General features: G+C 51.2%; 6 protein-coding genes across 6 annotated transcripts; 3 read left to right on the top strand and 3 right to left on the bottom strand.

The window, feature by feature from the left end:
- Nucleotides 1-4,878: 4,878 nt before the first annotated feature.
- Nucleotides 4,879-6,198, top strand: PFICI_05554 (uncharacterized protein; the record flags this gene model as incomplete). Its single annotated transcript, XM_007834135.1, has 1 exon — nucleotides 4,879-6,198. The coding sequence occupies one exon, from the start codon at nucleotides 4,879-4,881 to the stop codon at nucleotides 6,196-6,198; it is 1,320 nt and encodes a 439-aa protein (XP_007832326.1).
- A 586-nt stretch (nucleotides 6,199-6,784) lies between these two features.
- Nucleotides 6,785-7,756, top strand: PFICI_05553 (uncharacterized protein; the record flags this gene model as incomplete). The annotated part of the gene is made up of 2 exons (XM_007834134.1): nucleotides 6,785-6,829; nucleotides 6,917-7,756. The coding sequence occupies 2 exons, from the start codon at nucleotides 6,785-6,787 to the stop codon at nucleotides 7,754-7,756; spliced, it is 885 nt and encodes a 294-aa protein (XP_007832325.1).
- A 713-nt stretch (nucleotides 7,757-8,469) lies between these two features.
- PFICI_05552 (uncharacterized protein) lies at nucleotides 8,470-9,646 on the bottom strand (the record flags this gene model as incomplete). The annotated part of the gene is made up of 2 exons (XM_007834133.1): nucleotides 8,470-9,153; nucleotides 9,230-9,646. The coding sequence occupies 2 exons, from the start codon at nucleotides 9,644-9,646 to the stop codon at nucleotides 8,470-8,472; spliced, it is 1,101 nt and encodes a 366-aa protein (XP_007832324.1).
- A 1,129-nt stretch (nucleotides 9,647-10,775) lies between these two features.
- PFICI_05551 (uncharacterized protein) lies at nucleotides 10,776-11,213 on the bottom strand (the record flags this gene model as incomplete). Its single annotated transcript, XM_007834132.1, has 1 exon — nucleotides 10,776-11,213. The coding sequence occupies one exon, from the start codon at nucleotides 11,211-11,213 to the stop codon at nucleotides 10,776-10,778; it is 438 nt and encodes a 145-aa protein (XP_007832323.1).
- Nucleotides 11,214-15,223: 4,010 nt separating this feature from the next.
- PFICI_05550 (Eukaryotic translation initiation factor 3 subunit L) lies at nucleotides 15,224-16,859 on the bottom strand (the record flags this gene model as incomplete). Its single annotated transcript, XM_007834131.1, has 3 exons — nucleotides 15,224-15,307; nucleotides 15,415-16,455; nucleotides 16,545-16,859. The coding sequence occupies 3 exons, from the start codon at nucleotides 16,857-16,859 to the stop codon at nucleotides 15,224-15,226; spliced, it is 1,440 nt and encodes a 479-aa protein (XP_007832322.1).
- Nucleotides 16,860-17,851: 992 nt separating this feature from the next.
- On the top strand, nucleotides 17,852-21,230 carry PFICI_05549 (uncharacterized protein; the record flags this gene model as incomplete). Its single annotated transcript, XM_007834130.1, has 4 exons — nucleotides 17,852-17,914; nucleotides 17,970-18,910; nucleotides 18,962-20,769; nucleotides 20,848-21,230. The coding sequence occupies 4 exons, from the start codon at nucleotides 17,852-17,854 to the stop codon at nucleotides 21,228-21,230; spliced, it is 3,195 nt and encodes a 1,064-aa protein (XP_007832321.1).
- Nucleotides 21,231-21,618: the final 388 nt, after the last annotated feature.

Genomic DNA, 21,618 nt, shown 5'->3' with positions numbered 1-21,618 from the left:
GTCTCGTCACGTCACATATCTCGTACAGACCCTCGTATGCAGCTTTCTACCAAGACGTTGAGTATGAAGATTAAAACTTGCTTTTCAGACTTGTGCGTCCCAACAGGTCGGGACAAAGACTATTTCTTCTTTTGAAGGTGCCTGCAGGGGACTTTATGGCTGTTTCCTATGTACTCCAACAAAATTGGCTGCCATCCCACATACAAACACATACACACACACACACATACGATGCCTGCCTGCCTGGTGTTCGCCGTGGTCGCCGTATACGTAGATTGGTACGTGTTGCGTGCATGTACCGATGTAAGATTAAATGGGTGAAAAGGAACAATATTACCTACCAGGCACCCCCGCGCCCGACCCCAAAGGAAATGCCGTGTCACAGCCTGAGTCAAAAAGACGGCGCCCAAGGCGATCCGTGACCCAGAGGCTTGGATATCCGTCGACCCGCACGTTTGCTGACCAATCGCACGAGACTTGAACCCTGGCAAGCTCTAGGATGCTCTCTATGGTCCGCATACCGAGAAGAGCTACGGCCATTTCTTCTTTCTTTGTCCATGCCGATTAAATCAAATGCAAAAAGTCTCCGAATTATATAATATACATTTTCGGCTACTTTTCGCATACGGACGAACGAATCCCTTCACGCCTGGCTGAAACCGGTCGCCTATTAATCGTATCGCTCAGCTCGACTCGACTCAACTCATTAGTCCCGTCAAAGACGACCAAGACAATATTTTTCGGCCGAAGTTGCCTAATCCGGAGATATTGGGAGTCTTGATACATCTTGTTTCTTTTGATGGCTTGAAATGAGTACGCAGAGAATGAGATGAGCATGCAACGGAAAACATGATGCAAAACCAAATATTTGTCTTTTCTTCATGCACTCTCGCTAACTTTTCCCCTGGCGGGAGTGGCTGAAGTTCCTGAGCTGCAGGCCAAGGGCACAAAGCGGTCAGTCAGCACAAGCAAGGAGATATGCGTATTGAACCCGCCCCCAATTGCCCTACCAATTCCATGTACCCTCCCACCACCACACACACACCCCCATGCCTGGTCCTTTCGGCTTATCGCGACACAGACTATCGGGTCCGACCTTTGATTGATGTGAATGTAACAATGCCATCCCGCCTTTTTGCTGTGCTTACGAGCCGCCCATCAGAGAGAGGCTTGGCAATAGTATGTAATCTCCCAGACGCTCGCAGTCGCAGAAAGCAGCACATCGTACGTATTACGGGACTGGGTAATTCCGTGGCATGTCGGAGGAGGAGTCGCCTCGCTCTTTTGAGGCGGAGCTGCCATAATCCAGCCCTACCCTATCGTATCAATAAGGAAGATGAACATTTGATCTGCTATTATTGCCCCAGTGCACATCCCATGGTACATGGGTCGTGGCACTGAGTCTTTGCGATGCATCGTCGTATAGTACCAAACACTACAGTATTATTATTACAGGGTATAAAAGTCAAGCCATTTATTATACGCATCGTCCTCAACAAGATCGACCCACCTTATCGTGGAAGAAGATTTTCCTCTCGACTCTTCCCCAAGATTTTGAGCACCCCGGTCGGAGAGAAGAGGAAAAGGTGAGGAAAATCAAAGAGAGGCTGACTGAGTGGAGTATCCTAATCCGGCCAACAGACGCGGGATACAGACAAGACAGTGACACTACTGTTACAGAGCGGATATATGATATGCTGGTGAGCGTTGGCAGGTTTGTGCGTGCGGAGTCTTTTTCCTGCAACGCTGCCACGTTGTTTTTTGGGGGGGAGGAGAGAGAGAGAGAGAGAGAGAGCTTTCCTCTGATGTGGTGGTCAGCTCAACACATTCGAAACAGAGGGTAGGTAACAAGAAAAGGCCTCTTTTGGGGTCACCGCTTCATGGGGGAAAACAAAAAACTCGTCTTTTGAGGAGGTTAGCAATTTCCTCCATTATTACCCCGGCGAAAAAGTAAATAGTAGTTAGCACGAATGTTGTTGTTCATGCAAAAGAAGCTCCTCTCTACAGAAAAATTCCTTCGACTGCATGTAACTATGCGTTGTTTGGACGCGAACTTGACTCGCTGAAGCGGTGACCGGGGTAGAGATGCTCAAAAGAGGAAAAATCTGGGTGCCATCAAGCCCAAGTGCGGATCCCCAGTGGATCGACAGCTACCCCGTAAGTTGCGGGTAGATCCAGCTGGTGTAGTATTTTGACGCGATATTTGGTGATGTGGTTCGGTGGAGCAAAAAAAGGCCGCGCTGGCACTGACCGCACTCTCTTTTTTATTTTCCTAGCAAGAAAGATTCTGCGCTATAGGCACGAAGATGGAGTATACTCATCCTTCTGTTACACCTCTCCGCCTGTTCATGTCCACATGACTGGCCCTCTGCTCCTGGTCTCCGTTTTCCTATACAGCACGACCGGGGGAGCAAACCCTTGACACCTGCTCTTATTGGTGTCTTCCAGGAGCACCATCGGTGTGTCGGCGGTGTACTTGCATGCAGCTCAAGCCTCAAGTATGTCTACCCAATCACCCCTAGCTCTGCAACGCGGTTATACTACTCCATATCTACTGTTACGGAGATATTTATCTGCTTTACCGTTTAGCCTCACACACGGCTGATCCATAGCTTAGCTGGCCTTCACCTCGCCGATCGGTTTAGTTTCCTATCTCTATCCCTTCACCCCCAGACTTGGAGAAAGCGGCTGGTCGGCTCTTCCCGAACTTGGACAGACGATCGATATGCCCTTCTGCCGCGCGGCATTGGGTCCGTCCGTCCGTCCGTGTGTACAAACACCCACTGATATACGTGTATAGCAGTTCATCTGAACGATAACATGTCCACTTGATACGTGTTGAAGGACCCTCTCATCGACAATGGTCTCGTTTTGTAATGACGTAGCACTGGCATAAAAGATTGTGCGTATAGACCATGCAGAGGACGGGCACGCGCCTTGTGTGTCCCACACCTGTTGAGATTTGAGAACGGACGTGCTCCGATCTATCTGGGGAATCCACCTCGAATATGCACGGAATAAAAAAATTTAAAGATGTTCACAAGAGGGAGGAGGCATGGGGTTGATGTCTGCAAGTCTAGTGCAAGACGATGGACAACTGGCAAATGCAAGCCCTTTTCCCCCAAGCACAGCAAGCGAGAGCTGATAGGACAATTATCCGCGCTGTTTTCTGTTTGACGCAACTCGGCCCAACTCGATATCACTGTAGATACTGTATTGCTACCATTGACTGGTGACCAGGACGCAGCGAGCACCTTTGTGCCGTTACCACCCGTTGGGTTTCGTCCATGTTTGCTGCACGTCGTTCTTGGGCTCCTCGCCCTTGTTTCATCTTTCCTTCTACCATGTCGACTCAAGCCTTTGACTCACAGGACTCATCCCTGCCGTCATCAGGTTCCCTCGTGGCAGTCCTCCATGGCGAAGAGAAAATTTCGATGCCACAAGTTATCGACAGGGATCACCTTTACCATGAAGAAGAACACTTGCATATCATATACATCCTGAACCCATAATGAACACTAGTTGATGGTTTAATGTCCGAGAGGGTCTCTATCTGGAGTACGTCCCCAGGAAATCTGTAACGCACGGTTCCCGTCTTGTTACCTGTCACACCTTTCATACCATTATACATAAAATACTATACTTCAAGCTGTGTTTAGTAGGGCTAGAGAGGCTAGACTAGATTGGTCTGATAATGGATTTGGACGGCTGAGTGGTTGACGTCGATCATGGTGATTCGCTTGACTCATCCACCACCTATACTTGTTAGTTAATGAGAAAGGATGAGGGGAATTTGCTTTGCTTTATTGAGTGAATAATGCTTGTACTTTATCTGTGACAAGTCAAGACTGAGTTTTTGTAAGATTATAGGCTACATGCATGATTTAATAACACCTCCTACTCTAATCTTGGTGATATATGAGAACAGAGGTATAGCAAACACCTCAAACCCTAATTGTCTAGACGCTCAAGATTTACCTCCTGACGGTAACATGGAATACAGCTATACAACTGACGGTTTCTAAAAAATTATGTAACATATCAAGGTATTGCAACCTCAAGTCATATTGCAGCTCTCATGAGCTACCTTTGCTCAAATGGTCTTGAAAGTCATATTTACTCACGACTACTTACTTTTCTAAGTTCGGACAATCGCTTGTCAGGGCCTAGAGATCATCTGTGCACCAAGGCAAATGATTTATATTTACATGGCTCGTCGTAAGTTTCCGCTCGACGTACCAGTCTCCTTTCCCAGTTATCGATCTTAAAGTGCAACTTTCTATTCAGCCGCGTGCCCAGGAAGGATGTTGCTTAAATATTCAGTAAATTACAAATGGTGGGACCATATAGATCCATGATTAGCACACGATACAGATATACATTAGTATAAATTATGAGGTAAACACAATATTTGCGTGTTAGATGTGGCTGTCATTATTCGTATCACTGTTTTTACTGCTTGTTTCAGTTTATTTTTCTTTTAGATTCTGTCTAGCACTTCATGTAGACTTCACAGCACCGATAGGCATAAGAGAAACTATTTAAAGTAAGATGATACAACAGCGGCTCCATCGAGTATAGTGCCAATATAGACAGAGACGTTGAACTTGCCTATGTCCGGCGTCGTTCTAAAACCCGTGGCACTAGAAATGGAAAGAACGGACCCCACTAACGCCCCGACAGTGCCGACCGAGGGGACCCGAAGTTTTTGGGGCCAACGGACGGAGCTTTGTGAGTAATCAGTAGTTGGTAATGTAGGTAGCTCCAGCTCCAGCTCCAGCTCCAGCTTCAACGCACAATTGCATCTGCCACCCGAGACGGGGCTGCTGTACCTGAATCTTGATATGAACCTCAGATGAATAGGTGCTGCTTGGTAGCATGAAGTCAGTCTCGGCCGCAGCACGCCCGCTGCAGCTGGCGGTCTCGCGGCGCGCAAGACCTTCGTTGGTCGGCAAATCTAGCTTTAGAGCAGCAGCAGCAGCAGAAGAAACTCCTCGACGACGATTTATAGCTACGCAGACCTCACAGCCCCAAGGGCATCAGCAGCATCCAGACCCGCCGCCCGCGATCGGGTTCGCGCCTCTCCCCAACCGCAGCCTGATTGCCATTGCCGGCGTCGACGCGCCCAAGTTCCTCCAGGGTCTGGTGACGGCCTCGATTTACAAGCAGCCCGCCGCGCGGCCCGACGAGCCCCGGGATGAGGGTTTCTATACAGCCTTCCTGACGGCTCAGGGTAGAGTCCTGCACGACGTCTTTATCCACCCGAACCCGCAATTCCATGGCCTCAGCGACGCCGTCAAGAGCAAGGGCCTGGCCCCGAACCACTCGTTTCTAGTCGAGGTGTCAAGGAGCCAGGTGGACGCGCTATTTGCGCTCATCAGGCGGTATAAACTCCGGAGCTCGTTTGTGCATCGAAAGGTCGAGCTCGATGAAGCATCGGTCTACTCGTACTGGAACGAACCATTCTCGACTGAGGACAAAGGCAGCGGCATGCCGGACGACCTGTCCAGGAATGCTGCCGAGGCGTACATTACGCACGATTCGAGGGCGCCTGACCTTGGCTGGCGCGTTATTACAAGTGGGAAGAGCGAGCTCCAAGTAGACGCGGAGCAGTGCCCGCGCAAGACGTACACGGTGCGGCGCTTTCTGCGCGGCGTGGCCGAAGGGCCCGGAGAAATTATACCCGACAAGACCCTTCCTCTCGATGCCAATATCGACCTTATGGGCGGCGTCGACTTCAGAAAGGGATGCTACGTGGGACAGGAGCTTACGATCCGGACCAAGCACCGAGGAGTGGTAAGAAAGCGGATACTGCCGTGTGTGGTGTATGGAGACGGCGAATCCAGGCCGGAGGAGCTCGAGTACAAACCTACAGCACCGGGCCGACTCGGAGCAGAGAGCGTGCCGTCCAAGACGGACATTGCACCCGTGAGCACCACGAAAAAGAGGTCAACAGGCCACTGGATCAATGGCATTGGGAACATTGGGCTGGCCATGTGCCGACTGCAGCCCATGACGGATATTGAACTGCCAGGGGAGAGTGCCGAGTCGCCTTCACCATATGACCCGAGCAATGAGTTTATACTCAAGTGGGAAACAGAGGGTGGCCAGCAGTTAAAGATTCAACCCTTTGTGCCTGATTGGATCCGGGAGAAGATCGCCCAAAGCGCCCATAGTCGACCGGCGCAGTCAACATAGCAAGAAGTTTCTCAAGAAAGGATATAAAAACAATGTACCCATTATTGCAGTTCACGAACTGCACACAGACTTGCTTTTTTGCATGGCCTGGCTTGTGCCTAAATATCTCGCAGGGTCTTGGTTCTAAGCCCTGTGTAAGGAGCTTGATATGTATACGATTTGGCCCAGCCTTGCCGAGTATATCATCGAGATAGCATTGCTCAGACGATGCGCACCTTCTGTGTTGTCAAAGTGTACTGCCTATACTGCTCTAGCTAAATAGGCAGCAACATGGCCACACTTAAGGCAAGTTTCCTGCAGCCATCAGAGTGCTCTTCATGCAGATAGTCGAGGAGCAACATTGGCTCGTCAAACGACCCGGAAACGGCAGGATCTGACGGTTTGGTAGCGGGTGGCAAATACATCAGCATCTCCTGCGGCACAGCTAGGTCGATTTGTACCATCATAGACATATGATCTTAGGCACAACTCCATCTTGTGATTTAATGTTGCCGCAAGCAGGAACCAAAACTAGAACTATTGTATACAACACCACTCCGTACGATCCTGAATAAACAGAGACGAAGAAGAGAGAGAAGTTGGCAATATGACCAAAACCAGAGACATCAATGTCCTTATCACCGGCATGGGCGTGAGTCGTTGACTACACTAAACCATCCCCATGCAATTCGTATATCATGACGGATGGAATGCTCAAGCTTTCGCTGATAAACAACAGCCCTACCCAGATGGTCGCGGTGGTAGAATCAACCCCAACACATCCCATGTGGTAACAACCGTGCTGCCCAAGACTCTAGAACCCAACACGCCACGGAACCCTTCGGCGGCGCGCATCCACATCACCACGCTGCCCGAGCCCGTCAAGACCGAGTACGGCCACGTGCGCGCCTTTTGCCGGGACCTGCACGCCCGCCACGCCGCCGCCGACGACGACGTGGACCTCTTCATCCACCTCGGCGAGGCGCGGGGGTGGACCTGGGTCACGGTCGAGCGCGCCGCGTACGGCCAGGGCATGAGCAGCAGCTGGTGGGCGCTGTGGGACCGGGACGCCTACTACACGATTCCCGACGACGCCGGCCAGACGATTCGCGACGTCGGGCCCAGCCCGTGGGCCGGCCGCGTCCCGCTGGGCCTGCACCCGTCCTTCAACGTCGACGGCGTGTGCGAGGGGGCCACGGCCCTCTTGGACACCCTGTACCGTTTCGGCAGCGGCGGCAGCAGCAGCAGCAGGCCCGGTAATGTTGATGCTGGGAACGCATCGGACACGTTTTCTTCCTCCTCCTCCCACGTGCAGGGAATGGACAATGGCAAAACCGTATCAACGACAAACAAGCCCATTGAGATCCGGCCCCATGCTGAGGGCGGGCCTTATTTGTGCGGCTTCATCAACTACGAGAGCCTGGCGAACCGCTACGTGCTGAACCTAAAGCCCAACGTCTTGTTCTGCCATGTGCCCGGAGAATCAGATCCGACAAGTTTGCGGCGCACCGCCGATGGCCTGCTAGCGATTGTGGTGGCTGCTGTAGCCCAGCTCCAAAGAACGACAACGCGAGAATAAGCCCTGAGTACCCAAGTCATGCGGGACAAGGTTGCCTGGAAGGCCTTTTGTGCTTGATACTTACCCACCCTGGAGCAATATCATTGTTGCAGTACTGATCTCGCCTAGTCATGGCAAAGCGAGTATCAAGGGAGATATATGAACATAGCCCCAAGCTCTCTACCGCAGAGATATGATAATGATAGTTGCAAGGCCGTTACCCAATTTCAGCCTCTATTTATCGCTGGCAAGCAAGACACCATCTACAGATTGTCGTGAACATGTGCACAAATCAAGGGCAGAAGATTCGTGTCAAGCACATGAAAGCTGAGCGGCATATAGGTACTATAAAGCCTATATGATTATGACTCTGCATTAGTGGAAATCGAGTCAAGACTCGAGGTTGGTTCTCATGATTACACTGAGGGATTACCTCGCATGTTTATTTGTAGCTTGTGATAGAGTAGAGACTTGCATGCCTCGAAATCAAGTCAAGTACAGACGACCAACTCCACTGATAGACGCCAGACCTTGTATCATCAATACCGAAAAACAAAAGAATTCGCTTGTCTGCAATGGTCCCCAACCCGCTAATGATGTCGAACGATGACGACGTTTCGAGAGCTTGAAACCTGGCCAAACAGAATGCCACAGGAATGTGTATACGCGCGAGGACGGTCAGCTATTGTGACTGTGCCTCATAGCCTCGGCTCGCATCGCGGCGAAGCTTTGTGTTATTGTGTGGCTGTCTTGGCACCACCATCACCCTCATCAGACTCCTCCTCGATCGACTCATCGCTTGGCTTTCGTTGAATCATCTCCTTAAGTACGGCTCCTTCATTGGACTCCATCTTGTGCAGACGCTCCTTCTTCAGCGCCTGCTCGCCCGTCGTAACTTCAAACTCGTCGTCGTCCTCGTCGGATTCCGTATCATCACCATTCATGTCCGGCTCTGCGGGCAACCTACCGCTCTCTGCCAATGCCACGGCCTCTGCAGTCGGAGGCTCCATCGCAAGCGAGCGGCGGGATCGGCTTGCATGACGAAGGATTGCATCTGTATCTAGAGGTTTGAGAGTCGGGTCGTATTTAGCTGGAAGGCCATTGGCCACAGCTACCCGGTGGGCTTCTTCGGCGGCACTGAGGTTGGGTTCCAGCTCATAGATACTACTGTTCTCGCTATCGGCTTCGTGCTTCTGACCAGGGAGCATCTGCAGATAACTCTGGCGAGCAGGATCTTGGGCGCGCTTAAGCCGCTTCTTCTCGCGCTTCTCAGTAGGACGCACGACAACAACGGGCACTGGCGAGTACTGAAGGCAGTACTTGGAGAATGAGCTCCTGTTGAAGAAAGCATTCGAGACGCTGTCAAGACTGCGCCCTTTTGTGCCGACTATAAGCATCGATGGCTGGTAGATCTTGATCTGTGATTGGAAGTGTTAGCGATTCTCATTATTGCTTTACCATCTCAGAATAGAAATTGCCAAGTGGCTCGCTTACCAAATGCTGGAAGGTATTGTGTAGTTTACCCACAGCGTATTCCAACACCAGTGATATAGCCAGGTTCTTCTTGTTCTTTGCTTGAACGCCGGCCATCAACTTTTGCGCAGCCTCCTGGTATGCGGTGTTTGTCAGTCGCATCGCGGTTTCAATCACCCGCACACACACGACCTCATCACCATCGTCCACCAACTCGTCTAGGAGCCATTGTAACGCATGATCCGAGTAGGTATTGTCGTCGACTCCCACCATGAATGTGCGACTCCTTCTACTAGATTGATATCCATCGTGCTTGGCATTCAGTGTAAACGCAATCGGGTTGTAGTCGGTTGATTCGCCCAGAGGGATATTGTCGAATGCGACATGCGACTGAAACCTGTGTTGCTCACGGGACCGGGTCAGCGTTTCTGTAGCCATGAATCAAAACTGGGCGGCGGCTTGGTCGATGTGGCTGAGAGTCAAGGCGGGTTGCGCAAGCTCAATGAGGGGTATAAAATATAGAGATAATGAAGCGATAGCAATAGAACACGACTGGTGTCAGGGAAAAGAGACGGTTGCGCGATATTGGAGGTGAGGAATGAGATGAAGTCAAAATCGCATGACGACAATGAAGGGATAATGATCCCCGTTTCTCCAACTCCCTGCCCAGCTGCGCCATGGGCCAAGATGGAGCTACTGTCTTCCAGGTGGGTAGGCAGCGTAAGGAAGACCCCTCGGGCCTCTTTGACGGCTCTGACTCAGTTGGGGTGGGGTTTTGGCTAGGACGGCGGGGAAATGCTTTTGGTGAACTGAGCGATAGCTACTATCACTACACGTGCGTTGTAATTGCGCTCGTACCTAGGTTAGGAGGGTTCATAGGTACAGGTAGTATATCGGGAAGGGAGGTAACCCAGCTTGGCAAAGACTTAACGCCGACACTGAACCCTCCACGGCAAAGGACGAGGATGGTCAGCGGGCTCGTCTGTATTGGGTTCACTGGCGGCTGGCGGGACACTTTCCCTATGTTGTGCAAATACAGACATGATGTGAAAGTCGGCGGCTCAAGCAAGCGTTACGATCCACTCACACACCAGGACCCTGCCTGCTGGGAGGGAGGGAGGGAGAAAGAAAAAAAAAATTGGGCGCTGGAGCGAATTAGACAGAGCATGTGATAGCCCCTCACGCGATCTGCCCCCCAGAACAGCTTGGAACGACATGAGGGCCCCAGAATAACCTGGCGGGCTTTCCTGTTCTCAGACTCGAGGCCGCAGCGGCCCGCGATGCATCTCTGGGGTAGGTTGCAACTGATCTTGTTCGTATCATGCCACGCGACCATGGTCCAATGCAGCCAACCTCGCTTGAGGATCGTATAAGGAGGGAGGGGGGGAAGACGGAGCCTCACGGTGACTTCTGTGTGCGCTGTGTAAGACAGCTTGAAGATCGTGGGCTGTAGAACCATTGAGTGACGTAGTTGGGGAAGTATGAACGGTAGCATGGGGTTGCTCCCTTCAAAGAGTGACATTAAAGGAAGAAGAAAAAAAAAACCAACGGAACTTTGCTTTGCAACTCACCTGCGATGTGGAGGAGATGCAGCCCTTCGTCTGCTAGCATCCAGAGGCTTCTTCTTAACACCTTGCGGCAGCAATGGATTAGAAGGCTGGCGGAACGAGATGGAGGAGATTGACGCCTTCCTGGACGGCGGCTCGCTGATACTGCCCGGGCTAGGAGCAGTATCACCGGGCGTCGTCGCGCTCGCGTCGCTATCGTTTGCAGGTTCATAGTCCTTAGCCCTGTCCAAGAGGTCCGGGAACTTCTCGCCCGCAGTGACGGGGACAATTCTGGCGCCGTGTGTTGTACGCAAGGGCAGCTTTGGCCCGTCACGGCCAGTGGAAGTCGCCTGCTTCTGGCCTGCGGGAAAATATCCTTCCTGCTTCGGCGAGGCCTGGGATCTTGGCGAGACAGAGCTGTCGGGCGTTCCCGGCAGAGATGCCTTGCTTGCAGCCATGATTGCCGAGATTTGTGTTGTTTAGAAATAAAAGTGGTATTTTTCTTGTTCGGTTTCCGCGATAAAAAAGTAAACAATGACACGAATGCTCGATACCTGACTCACGTTGCCTCAGGGAGAGGGCGGAGGAGGCAGTTTCGTAATGTCCAACATCTGGTAGGGATAGATATCGAGGAGCTCGCAATCGAGCCAGAAGCTGCCGACCGAGACGGCAGATGAGGTTCGCTGGCTTGGGGCGCGAATGCAGAAATATCTGGCGTTCGTCGTTCGATGCGTCGTCCAGGTACGGAGAGTCTGATGCAGTTGATCGTTTTAAGGTTCAAAAAAATATGAGGTAGGGTAACGGTCGGCGGAGGGGCAGTTGCGTAAGTACCAAAAATTTATGTGGGTGTCGTCTTGGCTTTGCAAGCGTTGGATTGTCGAATTTCTGCCTGTTAATGCTGTTCAAACTGGTGACAAGAAACTCCAGATTCTGCAAGATGCCGACAGATGTGTGTGTGTGTGTGTGTGTGTGTGTGTGTGTGTGTCTCAAATCGCGGCGGAAGAGCAAATGTGACGTTCTCTTGTCTTATTGAAAAAACGGGCGATCCAGTCAGATGCGTCGAGTTGGCCACGTTCTGAACAAGTCGCACGAATCTGCAGCCTGGAGGAGAAGGCTTTGCTTGATGGGGCGATTGGGATGCGATGCGATGACGAAGATATATTTCGATGTATCTACTGTTAAGGATGGAACGTCTCAAGTACACAGTCTCTTCTTCGCAAGCCGGGAGTATGAAATGATGTAACAGGTGTTTGTTGCGTCCCAAGAGGCTCAAGATAATGTCTTTGATGTACTGTGGCAGCTGGCAGTAAAAGTAAACCTTAAGTACCTTGTCGCGAGACAAGCTTCGAGTCACAGATAAATCAGGACGGGCGCAAGGTCCGTAGCACAGTTATTCGAGATGTTGCGATTTTGGGGGACGGCACGGCCAAATATGGGCTCAGTATCTTCTAACCGACTTGTAAGAAAGTCAGGTAATTGTAGAAGAAACGGTAGATGGGAAGGGCGGAGTGAAGGGGGGGAATCGAAAAAAAGGGTTCACATCTTGAAGAAAGAACTCTCTTTTCGGGTGGGCATCCGGGGAATGGCATTTCAATGGGGATTAATAGGATGGATGCTCTGGTCTGGATTGTCAAAGGGAAGTCAGAAACCAGCCAAGAAGCTAGTAGAAGCTGGCGCGCTCGAGCTGGGATGGGGCTGCCCAAGCCAAGCTTCAGACTGGACCTATGAGCATTTACCAGGTACATTGCCGTACTCTAGGTACTTTTCTTTCCCTTTTCCTTCTTTCTCATTCAAGTCGCTTTCCCCCTTGAGTTTGTCTTGGTTCTTTTTCACCGCATCTATCAATACGCCACGAATCGCTCAAATGGAAATCGCCCATCATCACCCATGTCAGATCTAGGCTCTGGCCTACGACGACGTGAACTTGAGATGCTGTATGTATCTTGTCGCGCACCATCAACGGATTCCATGGCCACAAACCCCCATTAGACTGTTGTGCTGTCCAGGTACCCGTGTACTATTCGTAATGTAGTTGGGTATGGGGAACACGGCTTCGATTATTTCAGCCCAACCATGTTATGATTACCTACTCCTTTTTTTTTTTTTTTTTTTTTTGCGCCGCTTTACCATATAAACCACCGTCGGAGGCAACTGTACGCCCATGAGATAATGTCATTGCTCTGGCCATGCCGGAAATTATCACAGAGGCGAATCAGATTAGAAATCCAGGTGCCAAGCTCACCAAACAAACACCCAAGAGATAGTCAAAACCTGGGGGAGAGCAAATGCAGCCAAGTTTCCAACACCATCAGCAACACATGAGCAGACACCCTCGGGGATACGCAGTTTTGGGGCTCCTTGGCGAGCTTGGCGGGACGTGGCCAAGTCATTGAACTGCATCCTTGGGGGAGCTTGTCCAGCAAGCACGGTGAGTTGGGAAGTTTCCTGCGTGACAGATAGGCAGACTGGCAGGCAGCTTGTGTGGACACTGTAAGATGCGATCAAGCCTTTTCTCTCTCACTTTCTCTCGTGGCACCCGAGCGTTGAGTTCATGCCCTAATGTGATATCCCCAGTGCCGTAGGCTGGGACAGCTAAGCCAAGCCACCTGCACAAACAGAAAAAAGACGTTTGACGTTACCAAGTACATGCCTCCCTATTCAACAAGCATTTATTAGAACAGAACCACGCGACTCACTCTAAAGGCACTAATCCATACCTAATGGCCGACGGCGCCTCCCTGGTTGCCTGGCTTCAAGGATATGACGACACGGGCTTTTCGCGGGTAGAGCCGCGCCCTCCACCCACTTACGTTTTAGTCGGTAGGCAGTCTGTAGTGGAAATGGACCACACGCCAAGGTGCGGACGACTTCTGGCCGCCTTTTTCTATATTACATTTATGTTGGTCACAACCCGTGCAGAACAACCAAGATACAAAGATGATTTGAATGACTATCATCCTTGGAATAGTATAGTGTCCCGTCTATAATCATTCAGGGTCAGTTCCGAGTTCCGTGCTGGCCAGGACTTCCCACGCCAAGTGGCGTCCATATGCTGCACTTCGGCTCTTGAAATGGTATGACAAAAACGCACAAGCATGGAGCTTAGTTATTAACGACCGTAATGGCCCGGCAATCGCGAGCCGTAACCGTTACCGAGTTGTCCTGTTGCCGGCTAACTCGGGTCGTATCTCAACATCTATCTGTTCTGCTCTTTGCAATCACCCTCACCGGGCTTTCAATTCAAGTCTACAGCGATTGGATCCTGACTACTGAATGTATGATCGTGTTGTTGCGACTGCTGACCCTCTCCCCCCCCCTTCCTCTCTCTCTCTCTCCTCTCTCTCTCATGTTATGACACCTGAGAAGCTCTGGAGGCCTCCCCGGGACTGTATCCTTCCTCGGTATACTTGCAGAGTATCTGCACGAGACGTGGCTACGTATATCCCCTTTCACGTACGAATTTTGACTCTGTGTGCATGCATGATGGGGACTTGGCATTCGTCGGCCGCATCGGCAGTCTGTGGAGGCTGCTCCTATGCCTTGTCCATTCATGGAAGCCCCTTGGGTAGGTATGAGAGACTGCACAGTCAACTAAGACCAAGGAATTGGCGAAAGAGTCGAGCGCGTGGCGCCTTTGCGACAGCCGTTCTCCGCCTACGGGATACCAATTGTAGCATACTTGGCCCACCGAATAATGGTATGCAACAAGGCGGGATCTAAATCTTGGCTGTAGCATCAGGAAACATATCCTTCTTACCAGATGCGGCCGATTTTGACATTCGACAGCCTACACGTTCTAGCTACAAATTGAGCTGATCAAGCAGTATGAGGTTGGCGAAAGTTCGAATATTGACGGCAGGCCAAGATCAATCTCGGTATAGATGCACACCTACAAGCAACTAGAGGTACCGTCGACCCTTGCAATAACACAAATATGGACACGAGACGTTATCCTTCAAGAAAGGCCGAATCATCATGCCACGACTCCCGTCTTAGTCGTACCACTGGCTTTGATAATGCGTCACTCTGGGACAATGTTGTTCGTCATATGTTCTATCACCAACGTGGTGTTCCATGGGACGGAGAGAAACCACCGTTCCAGGTGTATAGCTATGATGGTATTTGATCGAAGTGTTTCTGATTATCATCTCTCTACTGTATTCGTAGAATCTATTTCTCGTTATGACCATGACCATGACAATGACATGAATGACCCTGACGTGATCTTTTTGCGGTCAATAGTTTTTTGCTGGATCATTCCTCCATCGTCCAGCCCTTTCAATTTCCCTTGACGCCTTTGCAATGCAAACAGAGAAAAAGAGATACCCCTTTGCTGCCGTGCCCATCTGTGTCGAGTACATCAGATTGCAGTAAACATCCCTTGCTCTTTGGCCGCCTCCCCAGTCCGGCAGAAATCGGCTCCGAAAGCCTGATCTGATCATGAATCGACGCTCGCTGGTCAACTAATTCAGTTGTACGTCCTCGACAGGTTTCGCAGGTACCAATCCACCAACTTGCGTCCCACCTTGGCCTCAGAAATGTGAATCAGGTCCTGCAGTTTGCCGTTAGTATTGCTTGACACAAGAAAAAGCTTGACCGTAATACAAGGAAAGCTTGGGGACATGGAAAAAAGGGAGGGAAAAGAAAATGGTCACGTACTCCTTGCAGGGCATAGTCGAGATCGCTAACATTGACCCATTCACCATCCAGAAGACCCTGGTCTGCCCAGCGCAGCTGCTTGGTTCGCTGCTTGTTGACCAACAGGTACGAACGAAGCTCCTCGGGCTCGACCTCGAGGAAGCCTGCAAGCTTCTTCAGGTCCATAGTCGTGTACAGGCGGAGGTAGGAGCGAACGGTCGGGTTCCACATGTTGGTCTTGACCTCGTCCATGAAGATGGACAGGTGGTGCTCAACGGGGTCGACGTTGGCCTCGGGGTTCTCGAAATCCGGGGGAACGGGGGAGATGAACTTGGGGCAGGCAGTCCTGAACAGCTCCTCAAAGATGGGGAGCGATTCGGGGCCACCGCGCTGCAGCTTGAGAAGCTGGTCACCATACTTCTCACGGAGAGCAGTGTGGATGGTGTCGTCCAGACGAGTAGGGTGGAACGCAACACAGATGGCAATCAGTGCGTACATCTGGTCGTTCTTCTTGGTGATCGAGTCGTACTGGGCGTTCTTCTGGAAATTCTTGGTTCTCGAGACGTAGACGAGAATGTGGCTGAACATGCGGATGGCATCGGCGTAACGGTGCATCATCATGTAGGAGAAACCCACGTAGTAGTAGGTTGTGAAGTGTGCAGCCATGACGCGTGCAAACATGGCCTTCTTGTTCAACTCAATGTCGTCAAGAGTCTTGAGGGCCAGGCTGAAGTCTCCCAGAAGACAGTGGACGCGTAGGAGACCGATGATGGAGAAGTATCCCAGCATCTTATAAAGGTTCTTGTCACCGTACTCTCCAGCGACGGCCTTGGGGTCCTCGTTGCGCTTCATGGCAGCCAACTGCTCGACAATCTGCGATCGCTGGATCAGAGAGTAGAGCACGTTCAAGACACTGTAGCATCCCCAGGTGTTGGGGTTCTCCTTGAGAATCTGGCGCTCCTCTTCATTGTCTCGCGGCTGGCGAGCCAATCTCATTCTGTACGACGAGAACGAGTTGAACTGGTAGATAAACTCATCGATAACATCCCAAGCCCAGTAGTACTAATATATCACATCAAGGTATCAGTATATTGTGTTTTTTTCTTTCTAATTCAAGAGTAGAGCGGTCAATGCGCGCGCGGGCCACTCACGGACGGGGGCTCCAGGTCGACGGGACCCTCAGAGTTCAAAATGAAGTGGAAGAGGTTGCAGTAGGAGTCGTAGCTCTGGAACTTGACCTCGAGAGGGGCAGAGAAGTCCAAAGGCTGGGCAGCGGCGACGAGTCTCGACTGAATATCATCGGCCTGCTGGGCCATGGTTAGGGAGCTGACGCGCTCCAGCTCCTCGCCCATGCCATCCTCGTACTGGACCTGCTCCTTGTAGTCGTTGACCAGGGCTTCCTCCTCAACGTCGCTGTCGTCCTCCATGGAGCGGATGGGCCGCTCGCCGTTCTGGAAGGCGCTCATGGTGGCGGGTTCGGATTTTCGTGATGGGTTTGAGCGGTAGACGGTTCGTCGGGTTGCTTCCACGGGCCCCGCTGTCGATATTTTTCGCGAGGGGCTGCGGGCGCTCTCACGACAATACTGAAATTTGCGGCTGGGCGCAGGCACAGCGGGAACGACTGAGTCAGCCGAAGTTTTGGCGGACTTAAAAGTTAGGGTTTTGTGGCCCCTCAGTAAATGAATGCCCCCGAAGAGCGCGACGCTTCCGCCATGGGTTGAGAACCTGGGCGCGCTTGACGCTTGGAGCGGGGTGATTGCCCCGCGTTTAGCTTGACGTCTCTTTTTTTTTTTTTTTGTTATCTGCCTCTATCGTTGGCAACTCACGTCACTCGTTACCGAGGACTCACGACGATGCAGCAATTGTCCATGGATTGGCGAGGTTTCTAATCACGCAGATGATGCACAATTAAGCTCTTGAGTTGGTCAAATGTACAGAAACTCCCACTGTTGTGCAATGAATGCTGTCTCATCCAAGATATCCAGTATAGCAATACTGTTTCATGGTGATCATGTAGTGGTGCATCACTCTGAGCCATAGTGTAAGGAACCACCTGAAGTAGCTCTCTTGGTGGGGCAAACGTCACCCAAAGTGCCCAACTGCGGGTTTGGAAAAGTTGCCATAGCTAGAAGGAGGCGTTCTGTATTAGTCACCGGACAGACGAGATTTGTAGTAGTCGAGGCAATCGACAGACCCTTTCAGATACTATATTATTTTTATGATCTCAAGAAGTACTTGAAGCTGCAGCCTTCCTCGCCATTTCATTGCTCCTTGTAAGGTGCTGCATCGTCATTCTTTCCCTCGAGGTTTCTTAGGGAAAAACTTGCCATCGTCAATTTGCTGGCGCCTCGAGGTGTCTGATCTAGTTGGGCCTGTTTGCAACCAACTGAGGAAACCCGCGCGGTGAATTGTAATCACCAAACCCTCGCTAGGTCACGAGCCTGCAGACATCTTCATAATGCCTGTTGTCAGCCCAGAGAAGCTCGTAGGGCTTCAGTCCAAGTCGGACGATGTTCGCAACGTAAAACAAAACCCAATCACTTCTCGTCTTCTTGCTGAGACTGACATCTTCTCAGATCTGTATTCTGGCTCACGTTGATCATGGTAAAACATCACTGACCGATGCATTGATTGCCACAAATGGCATCATCTCACCCAAAATGGCCGGCAAGATTCGGTACTTGGATTCAAGACCGGATGAACAACTGAGAGGTATCACCATGGAATCCTCGGCCATTTCGCTTTACTTTTCCATGCTCAGGAGATCCGCGCCAGACGCTGCGCCAGTACCCAAGGAGTACCTCATTAACCTAATAGATTCACCTGGCCACATTGACTTCAGCAGTGAGGTCTCTACGGCGTCCAGATTGTGTGACGGTGCTATCGTCCTGGTCGATGCAGTTGAGGGTGTATGCAGTCAGACCGTCACGGTGCTCCGTCAAAGCTGGGAAGAAAAGCTTAAGCCTCTATTGGTGATCAACAAGATGGACCGACTGGTGACGGAATTAAAGATGACGCCGGGCGAGGCATACATACACCTGAGCAAACTTCTGGAGCAGGTGAATGCAGTCTTGGGAAGTTTCTTCCAAGGAGAGCGCATGGAGGAGGATCTCAACTGGCGCGAGCAGATGGACCAAAGAGTAGCCGCTGCCGCGGCCAAGGAGGCTGAGCTCGCTAGTCAAGTAACAGAAAGCGACGAGCTGCAATTCCAGGAGCGGGATGACGAGGAGATCTACTTTGCCCCGGAGAAGAATAACGTCATCTTCAGCAGCGCTATCGACGGCTGGGCTTTTACCGTTCGCCAGTTCGCCAGCTTGTATGAGAAGAAGCTCGGGATCAAGAGAAACATCATGGAAAAGGTCTTGTGGGGTGATTTCTATTTAGATCCCAAGACGAAGAAGGTTCTCGGTCGCAAGCATCTCAAAGGTCGGAATCTCAAGCCCATGTTCGTTCAACTCGTGCTAGAGCAGGTCTGGGCTGTATACGCCGCCACCACGGGTGGTGACAATGGAAAAGGGTAATTACACCTCCATCACCAACGAGGATAAATGCACTGACTGCGCTGTAGTGATCCAGCACTGCTGGAGAAGATCACAAAGTCTCTCAACATTACCGTGCCTCCCCATATCGCACGCTCAAGGGACCCCCGCTTACTACAGAACGCTGTATTTGCGTCCTGGCTACCACTATCAACAGCTTTGTTGGTATCTGTCATAGAATCCTTGCCTTCACCCAGAGTGGCACAAGCTGAGCGCCTCCCAGAGCTCCTTGAGGACTCGCCTGGGTCAAGTCACATCGACAGTAACATCAAGGAGGCAATGATTCAATTCAAGACGGCGAAGTCGGACCCCGTCGTGGCTTACGTCAGTAAGATGGTATCGATACCAGAGAGCGAGTTGCCACAGAACAAGCGGAAAGCAGGCCAACTCAGCCCTGAAGAAGCACGTGAGCTCGCAAGGAAGAAGCGTGCAGAATTAGCAAGGGCACAACAAGCCGAAGCGAATGATGCAAACGACCTGACACAAGCCCTAGCGGATGTGTCTCTTGACGATATTGTCAAAGAGCCAGAGGAAAAAGAGATTGACCCAGAGCACTTGATCGGATTCGCAAGAATGTATTCTGGTACCCTCTCTGTGGGCGATGAGCTTTATGTATTGCCACCAAAATTCACTCCCGCAAATCCACACGCATCTCCCGAACCGAAAAAGGTTACAGTCACAGCACTGTACATGTTGATGGGCCGCAATTTAGAGTCTTTGGACTCGGTGCCAGCTGGTGTAGTTTTTGGCATCGGCGGTCTTGAAGGACACATTCTCAAGTCCGGCACACTATGCAGTCAGCTAGAAGGCTCAGTGAACCTGGCTGGTGTCAATATGGCAGGCAAGCCCATTGTGCGTGTGGCTCTGGAGCCTGCTTGGCCTGGCGATCTCGACAAGATGATCCATGGTCTAAAGCTACTTGTCCAGAGTGACCCTTGCGCCGAGTATGAACGCTTCGGCAGTGGTGAGCATGTGCTTCTCACAGCAGGCGAACTTCACCTGGAACGTTGCTTGACAGATCTCAAGGAGCGATTTGCACGATGCGACATCCAGGCAGGCGAACCCATTGTACCTTACAGAGAAACCACCGTCCGGGCCGAGGAGATGAAGCCACCGGCAAACAAGGAACTCGGGCGCGGTGCTGTCGTTGGGGTAACAAACTCGAAGCAAGTGAGCATCACATTGAGGGTTCGGCCACTGCCTCAAAACGTCACGACATTCCTTTTGAAGAATTCAGGAGCAATCAAGAAGCTCTATTCCGAGCACATCGTCCAGGATGAAGACGAAGCCAACAATGGAGAAGAGGGTCAAGTGGTGATTGAGGCCGACAGCGATGTTCTTGAAGGAAAGAGTCTTTCAGTCGAGGATTTGAAAAAACAACTGCAGGAAGCTCTTGAGAAAGGCAAGGGTCGTGAAATGTGGAAGGGCACCGTGGATCAGATTGCCGGTTTTGGTCCCCGGAGAACAGGACCTAATCTTCTGCTGGACGCGACTCAAGCTGGCTGTCTTGCCAAGGTCTTTGGAGCCGCAGACGCCGGTGAAGCACCGGCAGTCAGCGAGAAGTTGAGTGCTGCACACCTGCGAGACAAGATCAGTTATGCCTTCCAGCTCGCAACTAATCAAGGACCCTTATGCAACGAGCCTGTACAAGGTATTGCTGTCATTGTTGAGGACGTTACCATTATTCCTACGGAGGATGAAACCTCAGCAAGGGATAGCCTGGGCAGGCTTACAGGTGAGGTTATCAAGACGGTACAAAACTCCATCCGCCAAGGCTTCCTTGACTGGTCGCCAAGACTGATGCTCGCCATGTACTCGTGCGAGATTCAAGCCAGTAGTAAGTTTGAAGAAGACATCCGATCCCAGTAACCCTGTGCAAGTGAGTGCGAGACTAACATCGGGTACCTACCAACAGCTGAGGTCTTGGGCCGAGTCTACGATGTGCTCACCCGCCGCCGTGGTCGAGTGATTGCAGAGTCAATGAAGGAGGGAACACCGTTCTTCACCATCTCTTCGGTCCTTCCGGTAGCAGAGTCGTTTGGATTTGCCGACGAGATGCGGAAGCGCACATCCGGCGCCGCGCAACCACAGCTCATCTTCACAGGTTATGAGATTCTCGACCAGGATCCCTTCTGGCAGCCCTTTACCGAGGATGACTTGGAAGATCTTGGAGAGCTGGCTGACAAGGAGAATGTGGCCAAGAGGTACATGGACGGTGTGCGGAAAAAGAAGGGACTTTTGGTGGAAGGAAGGGCAGCACGAAGCGAGGGCAGCAAGCAAAAGACTCTCAAGCGATAGACACCACCATGAAGACCGATGAGTGAATTGACTGCAAAACAACTATCGCAAGTAATTGTTCGGTGTGCATACTCTGCCATGTTTCATATTAATTGTGTGGAGTAACTCTTTGTTTTTGTCGGTGTGCCTGTGGTTTGGGGCGTGATAGTGACCTTAAGACCTATTGTATTCATATATTGGTGTACATATTTGATATACATTTTGTAAGTTGTGTATGGCCGCTACTTCAAGATACATCAAACGCAAGGTGCATCACAAGGAACATGAGCTGTCTATAATACCATGATATCGTCCAGATGGTCGGATTTCTTGGTCGATCTTGTGTGGTAAGAGAACTAACTGCCCGAATGGGAACCTGAGGGTATGGGGTCTAGCTGTAAGCTGACGT

This window comes from Pestalotiopsis fici (genome assembly GCF_000516985.1).
Source record: "Pestalotiopsis fici W106-1 unplaced genomic scaffold PFICI_Scf_3, whole genome shotgun sequence".
NCBI lineage: Eukaryota > Fungi > Ascomycota > Sordariomycetes > Amphisphaeriales > Sporocadaceae > Pestalotiopsis > Pestalotiopsis fici.
The sequence above is the reverse complement of the archived record's forward strand: the minus strand, read 5'-3'. Positions and strand labels throughout refer to the sequence as shown.